The sequence below is a fragment of the Artibeus jamaicensis genome, unplaced genomic scaffold, assembly GCF_021234435.1.
Source record: "Artibeus jamaicensis isolate MK-2021 breed Jamaican fruit bat unplaced genomic scaffold, CSHL_Jam_final contig_519, whole genome shotgun sequence".
Taxonomy (NCBI): Eukaryota; Metazoa; Chordata; class Mammalia; order Chiroptera; family Phyllostomidae; genus Artibeus; species Artibeus jamaicensis.
The window spans coordinates 48,862,387-48,880,895 of NW_026521871.1; the positions used below are offsets into that span (position 1 = coordinate 48,862,387).

An 18,509-nucleotide genomic window follows, 5' to 3' on the forward strand; every position below is an offset into this window, starting at 1 on the left:
GGAGCAGGGCCATTGAGTTGTTTTGCATAGCAACAGTTTCACAGATAACCTCTAGAATGGTAATTTAACATATCTATAACCTTTAACTGGTCTCATAGATATGTTAAATAGCTGTGGTCATGCTTTGAGCCAGGCAGAAGGGAGTGAATTCCACTCAAGATGTAACTGGGAGGCAACTCCCCAGCCCCTGTTACAGCACCCGTGTGAGAGCTTGGAGATGACTGGCTCCACAACATGGGGCCACGCCTGCCCAGACTCACTATGGCAGCCCAATAAAGCTAGGAGGATATGGGAGTCCTGGCGGGTGTAGCCGATTGTGGGAGGAGTCAGAAATAGAACTGTAGAGTAAGATGGGCACAGGGATTTAAACGCAGATGCGGCAATCATTGAGGAGAGACCCATGCGCTTTTGGCCAGAATGGGGACTCCTGCAGCCACGTGAGAGAGAATCACAATGTAGCTTTAGTGGAGAGAACCACTTGACTTTGGCCAGAGTGGGGGACACCCTCACCCCCGGCCATGAGAAGAATCATCATACAACTTTCGCAAAGAACCACCATGCAGCTTTAGCAGAGAATCACCACGGGGCTTTCTATTTCTTTTCCTGAGATACAGTACCTCGGATTGGGCAAAGGAGGAAAGAAGGACTGTGTATGTGGGTGTTTTAAGGGACTTTGGGACTTGGATGAAGATATTAAGTCATTACTCTTAAGTCTGTATAACTTGAATAAATAATTCCTTTTCACCAATCTCTAACATGGAGAGCTTCAACTCTCTGGAGAAGGGAAAGGTGAACCTAGTACGGGGGGACCCCAGGAGAAGGGAGGTAAACTAGGTAACATTGTGGAATCCCCTACCCTGGCGGCCAATCCAGGAAAACCATGGGGGACCACATGTACAGTAGCTTTACAACTACTTGTCACAGTAAAAGCCTAGCCAGGAAGGATCCGCCCTATAAGAATAGAGTCCCTCCAGCCCATGAGGTCCATCTCTGCTTGGAGTTGGCCTGCTCCCATGTTATCTGCTATAAACTCTGGGTGTTCGGTTCAAATCTTTGTCCCGATCACCAAGAACCTGGTTACCTGTGACACCTGCATGAGAGTTGTAATTTTACTTCTTTTTCCTTTTTTCAGAACTACCTTTTAACAGCATTTCACAGTTTGAGCACAAAATTCTTTGGATGTAAAGAAAACCCAACTTTATTTCTGTCTCTCATTGCCCTGTGTCTGGAAATATCAATGACTAATCTGTCCCAATCATTTGCTTCAACAATGTTACAATAAATACCGTTTTACTTGTGTTTTGACTCTCCAGAAAAATTATGCCAACTTACCCTCCCACTAAGGGTATAAAATCATGGGTTCTCTCAACACTGCACATGATCAGACTTTTAAAAAATGAAATCTTATTTAAATAAGTTATTTCCTTCATTATGAGATCAAGCATATTAATTTTCTTGTTCTATAAGCTGCCTATTTATGTCCTTTGCCCAATTTTTTTATTGTGTTTGGTATTTTCACATTCATTCACTAGCTCTCCTCCTATAGTGAGGAAATCGGCCCTTTGTCATGTGTGTTTTAACTACATTTTCCCACTGTGGGGCCAGGGCAACCATGAAGAAATGGCGCACAGCAAGCATAGTACAACTCAGTGGGTTCAGAATGTGGCTGTGCTGAGAAAGGCTGCATCTCTCAGCTCCTCTTGCCCTCCAGATGTGATGGTGTTGTTACCTTCTCATTCACAGCAGCTCAGCAATGAGGATCTAACTGGAGTGAGTGCAAGAAAAAGAATGCATTGACGAGTCACCATGGAAACTGCCCCTCCCACAACATTTGCCATTCAAAGGCTTCTGCAGGCATTCAAGTACAACAAATTAGCAAAGGGAAATTTTCAGACTCACAACCCTAATTTTGAATGCACTTTGAAGGTGTTTAGAGGCATAAAGAATGCCTGTGGTTTTTGCAGGAGATTATTAGGAAAAGAATTGTCTTCATTGCCAGCTTCTGTGGAGGATAATTGGTCGAGACATTAGAGAGTATTTTGTTTTTGCTGCACTTTTCCTTTCTTGCCCACCTTGTGCTGATGATTGCCAGTCCATAGTGCTTGCTGATCTTAGGAGTGGTTTGCATTACTGGGCCTTAAGCAGAAGCTCTTTTAAAACTACCCCTCCCCTGGCTGATATGGCAGTGGATAGAGTGCCAGCCTGCAAACCGTAAGGTCACCGGTTCAATTCCCAGGGCACGTGCCTGGGTTGTGGGCCAGGTCACCAGTTGGGGGCATGAAAGAGGCAATCTATTGATGTATCTCTCACTCATTGATGTTTCTCTTCCTTTCTTTCTCCCTCCCATCCCCTCTCTAAAAATAAATAAGTCAAATCTTAAAAAAGAAATTAAATGCCTTAAAAAAAGGACTACCCCTGGTCTTCCCTTTAGTGAGAGCCCAAGTTCACTAAAAAAAAAAGTTGGAAAAAACTGAGCTACGAATCTGGGTGGGAAAGGGTGTGCGGGGGACAAATTCCCTTTGTAGGGCAGAGAAGTCAGTGACAGCAGCAGTTTTGCAAGAAGCGAAGGTCTGTGACTACTGTTGAAAGCATATAGGCTGGTGACAGAACCTGACCAATGATGGCAGGTGATCTTAGGAGGGTGGGACCCTGGATAGTGGGATTTCTGGCTGTAACAACAACAACAAAAAAAGCCCAGTCCTAATGGAAAGACCAGAAGCCTGTTCACTTTCAAAGGATACTGGGCATCTCAACCCCAACCTTTGTGACCTGAAGATTGTTGGTGCCTCGGTATATGACCCCTGGGATCTGTGAGTAACCTTACCATGGATTAGGGGGGCCAGGGGATCCTTCGTAATGACTGAGGTTGACTTCCATCATTTTGGCTGGCTGGGAGTTCAAATCATTAATTTAATTGTGATAATCTAACATGATATCTTCATATATCAGAGTTTGTGGAATAAGATTTACACCCACTGTACTTTTTTGGCCTAGAATTTAGGAAGCCTCAGCCTGTTCAGCTCCTATATAAAAGTCCCACCAAAAACATTACATTCGTGATGTAATTTTAATCCTTTTCCCCCACTTAGTAAATGTTCATAAATGTATAGATTTTGCTTTATTTTCCTTTGTCTTCACAATCTATTACAGTTTTTTATGGTACAAAATAGGTTTCCTGAAAAGGCCTTTGATCATGACATTTTACCAGCAGGAAATAAGCATTTTAAGGTCTGACTTGTCACCTTACAGCCAGAAAGGTCCAAAATCAGGGACGGACTACATGGTTCTCTACTGCCCTCCAGTGGATATGATAGACAAGGGTGGAAACATTTTTGGAATGGAAAAGAGACGTTTATATTTCTAATACTGGCGTGTAAAAATATAGCCAGAAAGAGATAGAAAGAATTAAAGGCTATTTTTCCCAGCGGGTTAAAAAAGTAAATTCACTGTTGAATGATGAATCATTTAGTACCATGCTTTCTAAGACTGTATTTAAACCTGAGGATTTGCTGATAAGACAAAATAGCACACAACTTTTGACAAATATCTTAAGCATTCTGTGTCTCTATATTCACTTATAAATATTGTTTTACTTATGCATTCTTATTTAATTGTAATCTCGGAGTCTATTATACGTCATAACACCCTTCTCAGTAGAGAATCATTAAAGAATTATAAGGAAATTATGCAACTTCTCAATTTCTTCATGAACCTGAAAGATGCCATGACCAGCTTGCACGAAAGTTTATTTAGCACTTCTACATTACCAATGTGAGGCTTAAAATTCTACTCTTTTTAAAATTGATCTTTAAAGTATCCAAATTGATGCATTAATCACTAGCAGACAGTAGCGGTTACAAACCAAGCCTCTACATGATTTCACGTTTTTAAACAAATGTTTAAAACATATCAATTCCTCTAAACAATTAAAACAAAGAAACTAAAACATCCATGTCTTCCCCATCCCCCCAGTGATGGCAAGTCTGTAAGGACATACATACCCGGTTACCTTCACTTTGTTCAGTAAAGGGATTGATCATGGAGCCAGAAAGTATGTATTTGAGCATGAGGACAATCTGTAAAAAGGCCTGATCATAAATCTTCTTCCAGGCTGTGGAGAAAAAGAGAGAAGGCAAGAACAGAAATGAAATTTCAAGCTCATCTGAAAACTTTAAAAAGTGATAAAGCCAGGCAGAAAACTGCACTTGAACAACAATGTTTAAAAATGCTAACAAAAAAAATGCTAAATAAAAAGAAAGAAAAAACAGTGATAGAGCCTATATTACATGAAACTAAAAAGAGAACCTATCCCAGAAAATTACAGCACTTTGGCAATGTTCCCTGATTCAGATGATGATTAAAAATAATATCTGAACTATACTGAAGATTTCCTATGTACCAGGAACTGTGCTAAGATTATTTCATTTACCTTGAGAAGAACCACATGAGATAGTGTTGTTATTCTGCTTTACAAATAAGGAAACTGACCCATCTCCAGAGCAAAATTTAATGAGAACAAATGTGGTTTATTTGGAAGCAGACACCTTCTAGAACTTATTAACTTTTAAAATTTTACTGCATTTTCACTTAATGTATGTATGCCAAAGTTTGCATGTTGTTTAAGATGTTAAGTAAAAGTCTCAAAATCTGAGAATAATATAATAGGTATCAAGCCTTCTTACATTTCAAATAGACTTGCCAATATTCCTATGCACTAAATGCTAAGAGACTGATGAAAGAATTCTACACAGAAGACAAAGAATTAAAGGGAGATTGATGAGGCTGATGGTGAGAATATCTTTGCAGAGTTGTGAAGGGGCTCTGACATTTCCCCTCTTCATGGAGAAGGGAGGATGTCTTAGTTATGTATTGCAGGATAACATATTACCTCACCACCAGGACACTTCAAACAGTACATTTATTATTTCACATGTGTCCTGTAGATCAGGAATTTGGGAGCAGTTTAGCAGAATGGTCCTGGTTCAGAGTTTCTCATAAACTCAGGATGTCAATTAATCAAGGTCACATGCACACACTCTTGCTGTAAGAAGGTTAAAAAAAGAAGTGGGTAACTGTCTTTCTCACTTTCTGTAAGCAGTGCTTGCCACCACCAAGGCACACAGTGGGGAATTCCTCAGACACAGAAAAAGAACCCAAATGATGGCCAGCACAAAATAAAACCACAGAAATGTCAAATGTAAAGTCTTCCCTTTGGCTGCTCAACACCAATATAACCAATCACAGCTTTCAATGCTTATATGTCAAAAGCAGTTGTCACTGAAAATATTGCAACTATCCTTCATACAATCAAAGATGCACTCAACTCTGTCACTCTCCAAGGGAGTCAATCCAATGTTCCATCAGTTACCATGTCCATCCACCCATTTCTAAGTCTAGAACTTCAAGCTGATACCCATTCCTCTGCAACGTACAGACTAACTAATGAAACTTACCAACAATAGCACACCCTACAAATGAGAGTGAAGAAGGGGTAAAGAATGAAAATAAGTTAAAAATGAAAAATAAACATGATACATCAACAAAGGAAATACAATTAAAGATGTCAGCTCTCATTTCCTCCCTGATCCTGAGGACTTCCCCTCCACTATGACTTAGTTTCTTTTCCACCCCTCCCGTGTTCCCGAACCTCCAACCAATACCTTTATTTCTAAGATATCTGGGCATGTGATGAACCTACCTGTCTATGTGTGCCAGCAAACCCATTCCTGTGCACCAGAGTTAATTACTCCCACCAATGCCGTAACCTTGTTCTTCTCTTCCTTCTCTTGACTATCCAATGACACAAGACATGCAACATGGTTAGACAGCAGTCTCAGCTTCAAATCAATGGAACCACTGTTGAGCCTGTTTCCAGAATTCCTTTCTTTGATGACAAACCTCTAAACCAGCAAAGCCCAGAATCTCAAAGAAAGGCCATTAACATTTTTTAAAGTGGGGGTCATTAGGCACAATATTTCTTTGTTCCTAAATCCATCAATTTTTGCTTATGGAACTGTGGTGGCTTTAAAAACATATCCACAAATCCTTTGACACTTCTCCCATAAAAGGAGTCTCCTTATATATAACCAGCCTTATATCTAAGGAAGGAGCACTTCAGGACTTCCACTGTTAGTTTAGAAAAGGCATTAATTACAATTTCCACCAGAATCTCTCTTTTCTGGGATGCTGGCTCCTAGGTTGTAAGGAACCAAACAGCACTGTGCAAAGGCCATGGGTAGGTGTCCTGGTACAGATTCAGCATCAGTCACCAGACAGGTGAAGGAGAGAGAGGGCCATTAGATGATTCCAGCCCCCCCAATTTTTTAGCCGTCCCAACAGAATCAAGTGAAAAGGAAGAGATAAACTGTCCCCATTCAACCCCACACAAATCATGTTGCAGATCTGTAAGCAAAATGTATGTTGTCATTATTTTAAATCACTAGGTTTGGGGGTAGTTAAACAGCAATATAGGAACAGGAATAAAGAGTGCCAAATATTGGACACTAGTTCAAAGCGTATACTGCATCCCATAGGGCAGCATCAAAATGGGTTATTATCTCCCAGAAGGCACCATAACCAAGGCTTCAATAATACCAGGTGCTTCTTGGTGATAGAATATACGATTAGGCCAATAGATTCCATGGACATTAGCCCACGGTATTGCTTCATTCATTGCAGAGTGAGTTTCTTGGTCAGAAGCGGTATGGTGTCAGACACAATAACATGGTAGGAAGCATTCTGTAAGTCCCCAGAGGGTGGTGCTGACAGAAGCACAGCAAACAGAGAGAGTAAATCTAAATCTACAGTAAGTGTGCTTCAGAGAGGACAAATAACGATTCCTTCAATGATCTGGAAGGACCAGTGGGATCAACTTGCCTCCAAGTGATTGGCTGATCCTCCTGGAGACTCTGGATTGGTCACTACTGCTTGTAGCCAGAACACTCAGCAATGGCTTGGTGATCCCAAGCACAACTCCAATCCTGTTACTATAGCCATTTTATTCACAACTGCACTGAGCAAGTGCTGAGCCTGGGAAGGGAGGCTGAATTTCATCCACAGAGACATTCATGTTGTCCATATCATTCTTAAAGATTTATTCTGCAAGGTCCAGAATATCCTTTCCCAAGTCTTCCTTATCACTACTTCTCCAATCTTGCTCTTTCCATGTCCTTGACCAACTGGCCAATCAGCCTTCAATCAGGAATTACTACCCAAGGTCACCTCCCCTTTCAGGCAAAGTGAACTTCAAGACATACTGCTGGACATTCTGCACATTAAAAGAACTTCACACCTTCAGTGTTCTTCAGGTCCAAAGTGGGACCACAACCGTCTAACAATCCATTTCTGGCAAGTACGAGCATATTGTGCAGGCTCATATGCCTGCATGGTGCCTAGCACATCTGGGGTGCTCAAATAGGTGTTGTCTGAATAATTTTTTTAAATGCAGGTCGTGTCCCTCCCCTGCTTACTTTCAATAGCTTCCCAAAAGACCCTGCTGGGTGTGGCCACTGTATACTCCTTCCCCTTGTTCTCTGTACTCTAAGCCTTGGTCCCTAATTCCTGGACTGTTTCAAGCTCCCTCCTGCCACAAGAACTTTGCTCAGACCATCCCCTCTCCTTGCCTAGCTAGTCCATCCTCGGAGCTTGACTCAAGGATCACTTCCTGTCTTTTAACCATCTTTCTTCACCGTACTTATCTCCATATTCATTTATATGTTTAGTTAATTTCGGTCTGACCCTAGGACTCTATGACTCTGTGCACTTAATAGTGATCCCCCGCCCCTAATATAGTGCTTGGTACTTAAGAGGTGCTAAAAAAATTGTTGAATAGATGAATGAAAGTGTCTGTAATAAAATGTAGTATAGGTCATTTATCTACAAATTATCACTGCCAGTTTTGCTTAAGAAGCTTTCTGCCATTAGTTTCCACTCCTCTAATTCACATTTTATTAATTAAAAAAAAAGAACCACTCGTCTAGACTTTCCTAAGCATTATTTCTATGCTAGCACTAGGCAAAAAAAAAAAAAAAAAAAAGTGGCTACATATGAAACTGTAAATATATTAAGAGCCACATTGTAAAAAGTAAAAAAAATAATCTTATTTAACCCAATATGTCCAAAATATTGTCATTTCAACATGTAGTCAATATGAATATTATTGAAGTATTTTACATTCTTTTCTTCATACTGAGTTTTTGGAATTTGGAGGGCATTTTACAGTCTCAGCAAATCTCAGATTGAGCTGTTTCAGGTGCTCACTAGACACGCGTGCCTAGTGGAGGCTGCATGGGACAGCGCAGTTCTATGGGATTCACTTTCACAAGCCTGGCAGCCCTCAGCCCTACAGTGTCAGAACTCCGAGTCAAGCCACCAGAAGGGTCTGTCACAGTGGAACAGGTGACTTAAACCTTATTCTAGTGTGAGCCACCTTCTTCAGCATTTGCAACTTCAAACGTTATGTCCACAATCAAAAAAAGAAATAGGCATATTTCTGTTGCAATGGTGTAAAAACATGTATGTATCTTTTTCAATAAATGAAACCCACGTTTATATTTCAACTTTAAAAACTGTCTCTGGGAACAATTTTTACTAGTGTGTATTTTTCACCTTCCTAACATCCTTTTGTTTCTTCTTTAAACGGACAATTTGCTCCTCAAGACGGGAGCCGCACCTCCTTTGCAATATTCCCCTTTGAGGCCAGTCCATAATTCTCCGCATTTTGGGGTGTGGCACGGCAAATCTGTCGGTTCTCTTGACGGTCCAGAAAATTTCGGGGAAGGGTGTCTGCCCACGCCCACCCTTATTCACCCTTTCAGCGTTTTCCTTATGCCCGCTGGGGCCTCTGGAATTGGCTGTCCGACAAGCAGTAGAAGCCGGAATTCACAGGCACACAGAGCCGGATGCGGACTTCTCCGGCGGCTCGAACCAGCTCTCTCTCCACCAGCGTTCTGTGCCCGCGACAACTTTTCGGTACTTTTACCTCACCTCCGGGCCGTCTGCCAAGGCGACCCACCGCTCTCCGGGCGCTATCAACAGCCTAATCTACGCCACACCGCCTGCCCGGGGCCAAAGGGTTAGAGGCGCGACTTCCGCCTGGAGGGAGACACTTCCGGAAGTGACGCAGGAGTGTCAACATGCAAGATGGCGGCCCATCACCGGCAGAACACGGCGGGGCGGAGGAAAGTGCAGGTATGGGAGCCTAACTCCTCTACTTCTCCGATGTGGCTGCCAGCCCTGGCCCACCTTCAGCGAGCAGATGCCTCGGGCCGCGATCGACCAGGGTAGCGGCTCGGGGCGAGTGGGACAGGGTGCGGCCGGCGGCGAGGGGTGGGGCCGCGGCATTAACGGCTTGAGGAAGGGGCTGGAGGCGGCCGACCTGGCTCCAGTGCCGGAACTTTGGATGCTGGGTTCGGATCCTGGGGCTGTCGGTTGTCCGCTTTCTCCTGGCCTTGGGCTTGCGAGGTCAGGATAGGCTCCTTCACCGCCCACCTGCCTTCCTCTTCTCTTGTTTTTCTCCAAAGCTCCTCTGCACTAGCGGCTTCGGAGCGGAGGCCTCCGGGGGCTTCCCCTGCAGGCTAGCGGGGACTGAGTGAGCGGGCCTGTGCGGGGGCGTGGCGGGGCGGCAGGACGCAAGCGGTGCTGCGGGTGTTCAGCGGTTTATGCGGGAGTTCTCTCCCTGGTGAGGTGGAGATGACGGCGGAGGGTGCTGTGTTAGTGGGGAAAATACAGTTTTTACTGTTTTGGAATTTAATTTCGTTTTCATCTTTTCTTTATCTTCAGTGTTCATCCTTGAATCTTCTTTTCTGTTTCTATAATTTATTATATAAGGATAAAGCGTTATCTAACCCTTCCGTGTGTGCTTTGTGCCTTCGTGAATCCACTCTTGTTTTATGGGTACATTTGAGAGTTATTGATAACCTATTTTCAGGGATGCGAGGAGTGAAAGCCTTGGTTCAGGTATTTGCTGCAGGTATAGTGTATGCAGTAGTGACAGGAAGCTGTCCCTTTTTTCATTAAATCTTACTGAGCACTTAGTTTAGGCCCCAAAATGTGCAAACAATGGAGACAGTATAGGAATAAATAACACGGCATTATATGTGGTTCTACAGGTTGAAATCAGTGAGTGTTCCTTCAATAACGTGACCCCAGAAAATTGCTGTAAGCCATAAAGTCTTCTGCGCGGTTCACTTTGTCTTACTGATTTCATAGGTAGGTACCATATTCTACACACTCAATAGATGTATTCAGAGAAACCTATAAAAACCTAAACTAGCTTACCTATTAGGCAATTTTTAAGTGCATCAGTGACAGAATTTAAGTAACCTCAGCATGCAGTCCACATGGGGAGAATGTCTGCTTTTGACAAAATGTAACTCAAAATTGTAACTTGATGGTATGCTAGACATTAGACAATGGTGCACTCTTCAGGGTGGTAAGGAGAGTTCATCAGGTCTCTCAAGTTTCTTGCATTTACACTTAAGTGCCAATTTGGAAGTATAGGATAGGGAAATGCAAATTTGCAGTGTGTGGGAAAACTCGATGTTTTAATAAGCTGAGTGTGAGCCACTGCATGCTGAATGACAGTGGTGATGATTCCACTCTTCTCTGATTGGAGTGCAGAGCTAGAGTTTGAGGTTCAGCACTTCTCACCTTCTTCTTAGTAGGTATAGCAGTCAGATTGATAAAGCAACTAACCATTTCCCATGGAGAGCATTCAGAAGAACTTAGTCTGCTGAGGAGGAGATTGAGTGAGTCTTGTTACCTGCTTTTGACATTTTTCCACAGGGCCTACAACCAATGTGAAAAGCCATAGAAATTTATTTTATCTCGACATGAGGGAGAACTTTTGTTTGTGGAAATGATTTTTTCCTCTTTTTTAAAAATATATTTTATTAATTATGCCATTACAGTTGTTCTATTCCCCCCTTCATTCCCCTCCACCCTGCACACCCCCTCCCCCACCATTCCCCTTTAGTTTATGACCACATATCTCAAGTTCTTTAGATTCTATATTTCCCATACTAATCTTGCTCTCCCCGCTATCTATTTTCTACCTACCTTCTATGCTACTTATTTTCTGTACCTTCTCCCCCATTCTCCTCCCACTCCCCTGTTGCTAACCCTCCATGTCATCTTCATTTCTATGGTTCTACTCCTGGTCTAGCTGTCCTCTTAATTTGCTTTTGTTTTAGGTGTGGTTCTTAATAACTATGAGTTTGCTGTCCTTTCACTGTGCATCTTTTTTATCTTCTTTTTCTTAGGTAAGTCCCTTTAACATTTCATATATAAAGGCTTGGTGATGATGAACTCCTTGAATATGATCTTATCTGAGAAGCACTTTATCTGCCCTTCCATTCTAAATGAAAGCTTTGCTGGAAAGAGTAATCTTGGTTGTAGGTCTTTGGATTTCATGACTTGGAATACTTCTTTCCAGCCCCTTCTTGCCTGTAAGGTCTCTTTTGAGAAATCAGCTGACAGTCTGATGGGAACTCCTTTGTAGGTGACTGTCCCCTTATCTCCTGCTGCTTCTAGGATTCTCTCCTTCATTTTAATCTTGGCTAATGTAATGATGATGTGCCTTGGTGTGTTCCTCCTTGGGTCCAACTTCTTTGGGACTCTCTGAGCTTCCTAGATTTCCTGGAAGTCTATTTCCTTTGTCAGATTAGGGAAATTCTCCTTTATTATTTGTTCAAATAAGTTTTCACTCGTGGGTGTTCCTCTTCCCCTTCTGGTACCCCTATAATTTGGATGTTAGAACATTTAAAGATGTCCTGAAGGTTCCTAAGCCTCTCCTCATTTTTTTGAATTCTTGTTTCTTCATTCTTTTCTGTTTGGTTGTTTCTTTCTTCTTTCTGGTCCACTCGATTGATTTGAGTCCCAGTTTGCTTCCCATCACTATTGGTTCCCTGTGGATTTTGCTTCATTTCAATTAGTTTAGCCTTCACATGTTCCTCTAATTTGTGACTAAAATCAACCAGTTCTGTGAGTATCCTGATCACCAGTGTTTTGAACTGTGCATCTGAAAGCTTGGCTATTTCTTCATTGCTTAGATTTATGGGATCTGGGGCTCTGAGTTGTTCCTGAGCCATGTTTTAATCTGTTTGTGCCTGTTACATATGAGGAGCAGAGCCTTAGGTGTTCACCAGGGCGGGGCCACCCAGGTCACTGGTTTGTGATGCTGTATATGGGGGTGGGTCAGAGAGGGGCCACCCAGGTGGCTGGTTTGTGATGCTGTATGTGGGGGCGTGGTTAGAGAGGGACAGTGGCGGTCCATTCTGCTGCTTCCTGCCACTGGTGCCTGCATGGTCTGTCTCACCGCCCGCTCCTTCACCAGTTTATCTGTGCGCAAATGTGTGACCATGGTCAGCCCTCAGTGAGCCCACCGCCTTGCGCCCTCAGTGGGTCTGCCCACTGCTCCACACCCGGGATCCGCTTATGGCTGCCAGCGTGCCTGGGTCGCACACCCCTATCGGTCTGGTGGATCTTTCCTACCCAACCCCGCTCTGCTACTGACTCTGCCCCTCTTACCAGTTTGGCTAAAGGGTTCGTTGTTGTCAGACTTCCGTATAGTTCTATTTTCTGTGGTTTGGCTGGGTTTTTGTTGCTAAAACTTTGTTGTTTTTAAACTTGGTTGTGCAAGAAGGTACAGTGCTTCCACCTATGCCTCCATCTTGGCGGAAGTCCTCTTTTATGGAAATGTTTTTTAAACAAGTATGCATTCACTGCAAAAAAAAACAAACCCACAAACAATACATAAGTATAAATGATACTTATCTACCACTCTTCAAAGAAAACTGGGGACAGTGTGATACATAATCCTAGACCAGGGTTTTTCACCTTGTTATTGACATCTTGGATAATTCTTTATTGGGGTGGCGGGGGAAGGTGTTGTCCTATGCAATGCAAATCATATATGATCCTGGCTTCTGCCCTCTAGATATTAGCACCTTCCCAGTTGTGACAACCAAAAATGACTGTAGACATTTTCCAATGTCCCCTGGAAAGTAAAATAGCCACCGGTTGAAAACCAGTGTTCCATAACTCTTCTTACACGTATTGGACTTAACATGACATTTTACTCTAAATGGAGTCATAACATTTCACTGTTTTGTGTCTTGTTGGTTGTCAAAATTTTAAATATCTATTACTTTTGACCTAGAAATTCTCCCTTTAAATATTGTTTTCCAGAAGTGTATATACATATAGCTTTCTGCAGTTATGCAAGGGTGTTTGTTATAGGAACTGTGAAAAAAAATCTCTCCATCCATAGTCAGTTAGAAGATAAGTTAGGTACATTCATGAAGTAGATTAATTTCTAGTTATTAAAAATATAAGGTAGATCTGTATAATTAAAAAGAAAGGTGTCCAGAATTCAAAAAAGCATGGCCTCATTTCCACAGAGGAAATAATGTATTTTAAAAATCTGTATGGATATTAACAGTGATTATCTCAGGCGTATCAGATTGTGTGTTTATAGGTAAGGCAGGAAATGGGATTTTTTTCCTTGAACATATATGAAACTTCATACTTTTAAACTTTATACAATATTCTTTGCTGTTAAAAATATATACCTTTCTATTTTGAAAAAGTGTATATGGCTACATAAATATATCTTACCTCCTTGGTTGTCTTTGTCTTGTACCAAGAGGCAGTATCCCTGGGCTCCATTTACCAAATTATAGGCCAAAAGAACCCTTGAAAGTTAGATCGACAAATAACCAGTGGAGAGGGATACATACATACTGCTTATTAATTACAGATCATGAAGGAACACGTGTCTGCAATCTTCAACTTCTAAGGAGACTGGCCACGAGCAAGAGGGGTAGGGGTACATTTGTGATTGTCAGAAACGTGATCAGATGATGAAATATGTGAATTCAGACATGCGATGCACTTGTTTCCCTAGTAATCAAGATGCCAAAGCAAGTCTTCTCACTCTCTGGTGGTCCCTTAGTGTTACGGTTTTCCAGCAACCTGAGTCAGTTGGTTGACTCTGTCTCCATCTTTCCTTCAACTGTGGCCTCTTTCATTCGCTCCAGAATTCTCGGTGGCAGGGAAGGTTGGACAAAAGTTGATTGCTGGTTTAGGAGCAACAACCATGCCCTCACACTCAGTGATGGTTCAAGAGTATAAAATAATTGGTCTTTCATACCAAGTCCTTTGATTGTAAATGACTCAGAATCCAAGTTGACCAGGCTCACATGATAAAACACTGTTTTGGCTCAGGTGATTGAAAACTCAAAAAGTAGTGCTAGTTTTATGCAAATTTGAACCAGAGGGCTCACTGTGACTCTGTACCCTAGGAAGTGACATAAAGCCAGCTTTACAATCACGCTGCCCACAAGTTGTCACCTCCTATTCCCGAACGCTGGGCTCTAGGCCTTGTCTCTTGGTTCGGCGTCTAACCCAGACCTTGTGTCCTTTTACTACACTATCCAACATAACAGAGTCCTAAGTAGCCCCTGCACAGTTCCTCCTAGGATTTACTTTCCTTGAGGATAAAATATAGGGAGCAGAAGTAAGGAATAGAGCGACAACCAACAAATGTCTATCCTACTAGTACTTAAGTCCTTTCCCTGCTCAATATTTAGTTATTCTAGACCTATTCAGAGTTCAGTGTGTTCTTGACTCCTGATCGAGTCCCAGTTCTGGGCTGGTTGATTAATCTTTGATATTTTTTTTAAGGATGTAGAATGATGCCACATCCGGACTTCTCAAGAAACGACCCATCCAGATTAGCCATATCTGAGCTGCTTTTTATGTAGGGGTGGGTGATTAAAACTGTGGTGCCAGCGTGACATCTGTTACAGTGGGCAGCAGGATGCTTTCTCTGAAGGGCCAGAGAGTAAGGATTTTAAACTTTGCAGGCCACTGTGTGTCATAGCCCCTGAGCTCTGCCGTTGAAAGGTGAAGCCATCCATAGGCCTACCCGCCTGGGTGTGGCTGTGGTCCTGAAAAACTTTGTTCACAGCGCAGGATTTGGCCCCTGACCGTCTTTTATGGACCACTGGGAAAGCAGTTTTTTAGTGAAACCACTGAGTAGGAGAAGGCAGTCAAGACTACTTTTCAGAATACTTTTTAAAATTAACACTCTAGAAATATAGGTTCCAGCAGGAAAAACAGATGTGAGAGTTATTGACATTTGGCCAATTTTTCTTGGCCAAATTTAACCTGATTTAGTTTGATAGCTAAAAGTAGTCTTACACAAAAGAGCCATGTGATTCCATTTATGGGGATGTTATAGAACAGGCAAAACTCATCTAGGGTGGAAAACGTTGGGTCTAGATTGGGAGTGGGGTGTAGTGGCTGGGGAAGCAGATGAGACAGCTCTCTAGGGTGGTGGAAATGTTCTGTGTGTCTTATTAGGTGTTTGTATGCACAGGTATGGTCATTTGTCAGAAGTGTCTGTGTACACTTAGATTTGTACATTCCACTTTAAGTAAATTTTGCCTTTAAAAAACAGGCATCATGAATAAATAATGAACTCTTGTTAATGATATGCATGCTGAAGTATTTTAGGGGCAGTTATTGATGTGCAACTTACTTTGAAAGGCATCAAAACATAACAGGATCAAATGGATAGATGGTTATGAGGTAAAGCAAATGTAGAAAATGTTAGTCATAGAATACTTGTAAGTGGTAGGTATATGAATGTGTGCTGTGTAATTCTTTCAGCTTTTGTATGTGTTTGGAATTTTCCATAATAAAGGGTGGGGAGAAAAAAAGCTTTAAGGTTAAATAATGGATGGCAATAAGCAGCAGAAGATGGGGGAGCAAACTGTTAGTTGCAGTAGCCAGAGGAAACCTTGCTGAGAGGCTGACGTAGTAAAGATCTGCAGAAAATGGGCTTGTCATCGGGGTGAAGAGCCTTCCAGTGAGACATCAGATGCGAAGGTCCTGAAGTGGGGATGTCCCTGGCCTATTTGTGGAATAACGACACCTTTGTGGCTGGCGTGGAGCAAGGGGAAGCAGAGGAGATAGGATCAGAGAGGTAACTGCAGGCCCTAGTGAGGTCTTGGACTTTTACTCGCGTGGGAGGTGGGGAGCAGTTGGCAGATTTCCAGCAGAGGGATATTCACAATGTGCCATGTTTGAGTAAGTTCAGCCTGGCTTCTGTATTCAGGACAGACTGCAGGTGGACGAGGACAGAAGGGGCGACCAGAAGCTGTTTTAAGAAATCCAGACGCTGTGTGGTAGTGGCTCCCCCCAGGTGGTGAGAAGTGGTTGAGTTTTGGATGGCGATGTGCTGACAGGATATGAGGTGAGAGAAATTAAAGTAAGGATGGCAGCAAGGTTTGGGGCCTGAGCAGCTGGAAGAATGGAGTTACCATTAACTCTGTCGGTGAGGAAGACCACAGGAAAAGCTGTTTCAGAGAGGACTGTCAAGAGCTCGGTTTGGGACACGCACAATGAAGATGTCTGTTAGACATCCGAGTGGACACGAGTGAATGCCCACCTCAGGGGAGCCTGGGGGAACGGCCCAGAGTATCCCCTTGGTGTGCCTGAAATGCTTTTAAAATACCCCTTCTTTTCTTAAAAATGTGAATTTCGTACTTACTCCATAATATAGTCACATTTGTTTTCACATAGGAAATTGTTCAGTTGTTGTGGTGGGCAGAATGCCTCTGCACCAAAATTCTGTGCTCTGATCCCTAGAATTTGTGCATATGTTATGTTACATGATAAAAAGGATTTTGCAGATGTAACAGACTTCAGCGTGGGAGGAATATCCTGGATTGTCCCAGTGGGTCTGATGTAATTACAGGAGCCCTTAAAACAGAACTTTGTCCCGCAGCGGGTAGAGTCAGATTCGAGGCCTGAGAGGGACCCTCTGTCGCAGGCAGAGCACCTGGAAAGCATGAGAAGAGGTGTGGGCTGACTCTAGGAGCAAGAAAACTGGGCCCTCCCACCTACAGCCACAACCTGAATTCAACCCACAACCTGATAGAGCTGGAGACAGACTCTCCCAAAGCCTTCAGAAGGAGAAGAGGCTTTTCCAGCAAGACTTTTGTGGATTTTGGCAATGAGATTGATTAAGCAGAGGACTCACCTGTGCTCATCCTGACCTCTGACCTAAAGAACTATGAAATATAATAAAAGGGAATGTTTTAAGCCACTAAATTTGGGTAATTTATTATATCATCAATAGAAAGCTAATCCAATCATGCTGAAATAATTGAAGATAGTTTTTCTCCTGATTGCTTCTACCCTCTGTCATATTACCAGTGACTCAGGGGGTATATAATCTTGAAATGCAGAGACAGGCCACATGAAGTTCAGTGGGTCATCCCCACCATCTGATTTCTCTGTTTGGGGTCCCACAGAATTGCTGGAGAAGTTGAATGATGCTTACTAAGCCAGCCACAAATACTTAAAGCGTCACTTAACTGGTTCCTTGCTCTCTAGGGACTACCCTATTATTTTCTCCTTTCAAAAGTTCTTTAGTTATGTCTTCCAAAATGCATATTTCCTACTTACTGAAAGTCTGTTCCCTCATAGAGACCCAGTAGTACCTTCTCCTCCTGCCTAACCTCCTCTTTTTTTAAAGCAGATTAGAACAATCAGATGAGTCCTCTCCTCTGCCTTCTCTGCCTTAAATGAAGTTTTTCCAGGGCTTTGTTCACTCATTTATTGCTTCTGTCTCCAGCAATAAATGTATGTCTCCGACGTACTTTTCTCTTTATTTTACTTCCATGTTTTCTGCCTGCAAAGGTTGCCTGTATCTTGGGGAATAAAGCTTTATTTAACTTGCTCTCACTTCTAGTTATGTTCTTTCCCTCACTAGGATGAAAAAGCTCCAGGAGGACTTTTAGGCTCTCTTCTGTATCCTCAGCATTTAGAGTACAGCCTGGCAACTGATGGGTGATCAGTATTTGTTGAAAGAAAGGAATTCTATTTTCCATTTCTCTACAGCCAGTTTTTTTCCTGTACTAAGTCTTTCATGTAATTTACCTCTAGTATTACTGTATATACCTCTATATACAGTAATATAAACTGTATATAGTTTATCTTTGTTCTGTAGTGACCACACAGAGTGGATGTACCGTGATTTATCTAGCCTTTTCCTTGTTGGAGATACTATTTCTATTTTGTCCACCATACTAAAATTTACCCCCCAAAAAAGAGTTATAAAATTATAAAATAGTGTGAAAGTCTTCTAAGAGTAAACAAAAGGACAAAGATAGATAATATAATATAGAATGCATAAAAGATGAAAGCGCATTTTGGAAGTTCCAACATCTGACTGATGGGAATTTTAAGGAGCACACACAAAACACAGAGTTATTAATGAATTGTTACAAGAGAAGTTCCCAGAAAGATCCTGAAAGCATGTGCAGGGCGGGGTTGGGGGGCGGTGGTACTTGTGGTGGTGCAGGAGAGAAAGAAAGTGGGATCACTTCCAAGTGAAGGGGACAGAGTGACAGAGTGACGTTGGATTCAGCGGCAACACGGATGCTAGAGGAAGTTAGAGCAGCGCCTTCAAAAGCTGAGGGAAGTTTTTCTACGTG

The 18,509-nt window shown here is 42.4% G+C and overlaps 2 protein-coding genes across 2 annotated transcripts in view; one reads left to right on the plus strand and one right to left on the minus strand.

Moving 5' to 3' along the window:
• The window catches only part of SCN11A (sodium voltage-gated channel alpha subunit 11), a 133,597-nt gene extending 124,554 nt beyond the window's left edge, over positions 1-9,043 (minus strand). Inside the window, exons 1-2 of the mRNA XM_037148344.2 lie at positions 8,809-9,043; positions 4,002-4,111 (exon numbers count right to left, since the gene is read on the minus strand). The gene's annotated coding sequence lies outside the window, so the exon portion shown is untranslated. The remainder of the gene's footprint in view (positions 1-4,001; positions 4,112-8,808) is intronic.
• Positions 9,044-9,097: 54 nt separating this feature from the next.
• WDR48 (WD repeat domain 48) overlaps positions 9,098-18,509 on the plus strand; it is a 43,845-nt gene continuing 34,433 nt past the window's right edge. The window contains exon 1 of the mRNA XM_037148205.2: positions 9,098-9,189. Coding sequence (XP_037004100.1) covers positions 9,142-9,189 — 48 coding nt within the window. The 5' untranslated portion in view covers positions 9,098-9,141. The remainder of the gene's footprint in view (positions 9,190-18,509) is intronic.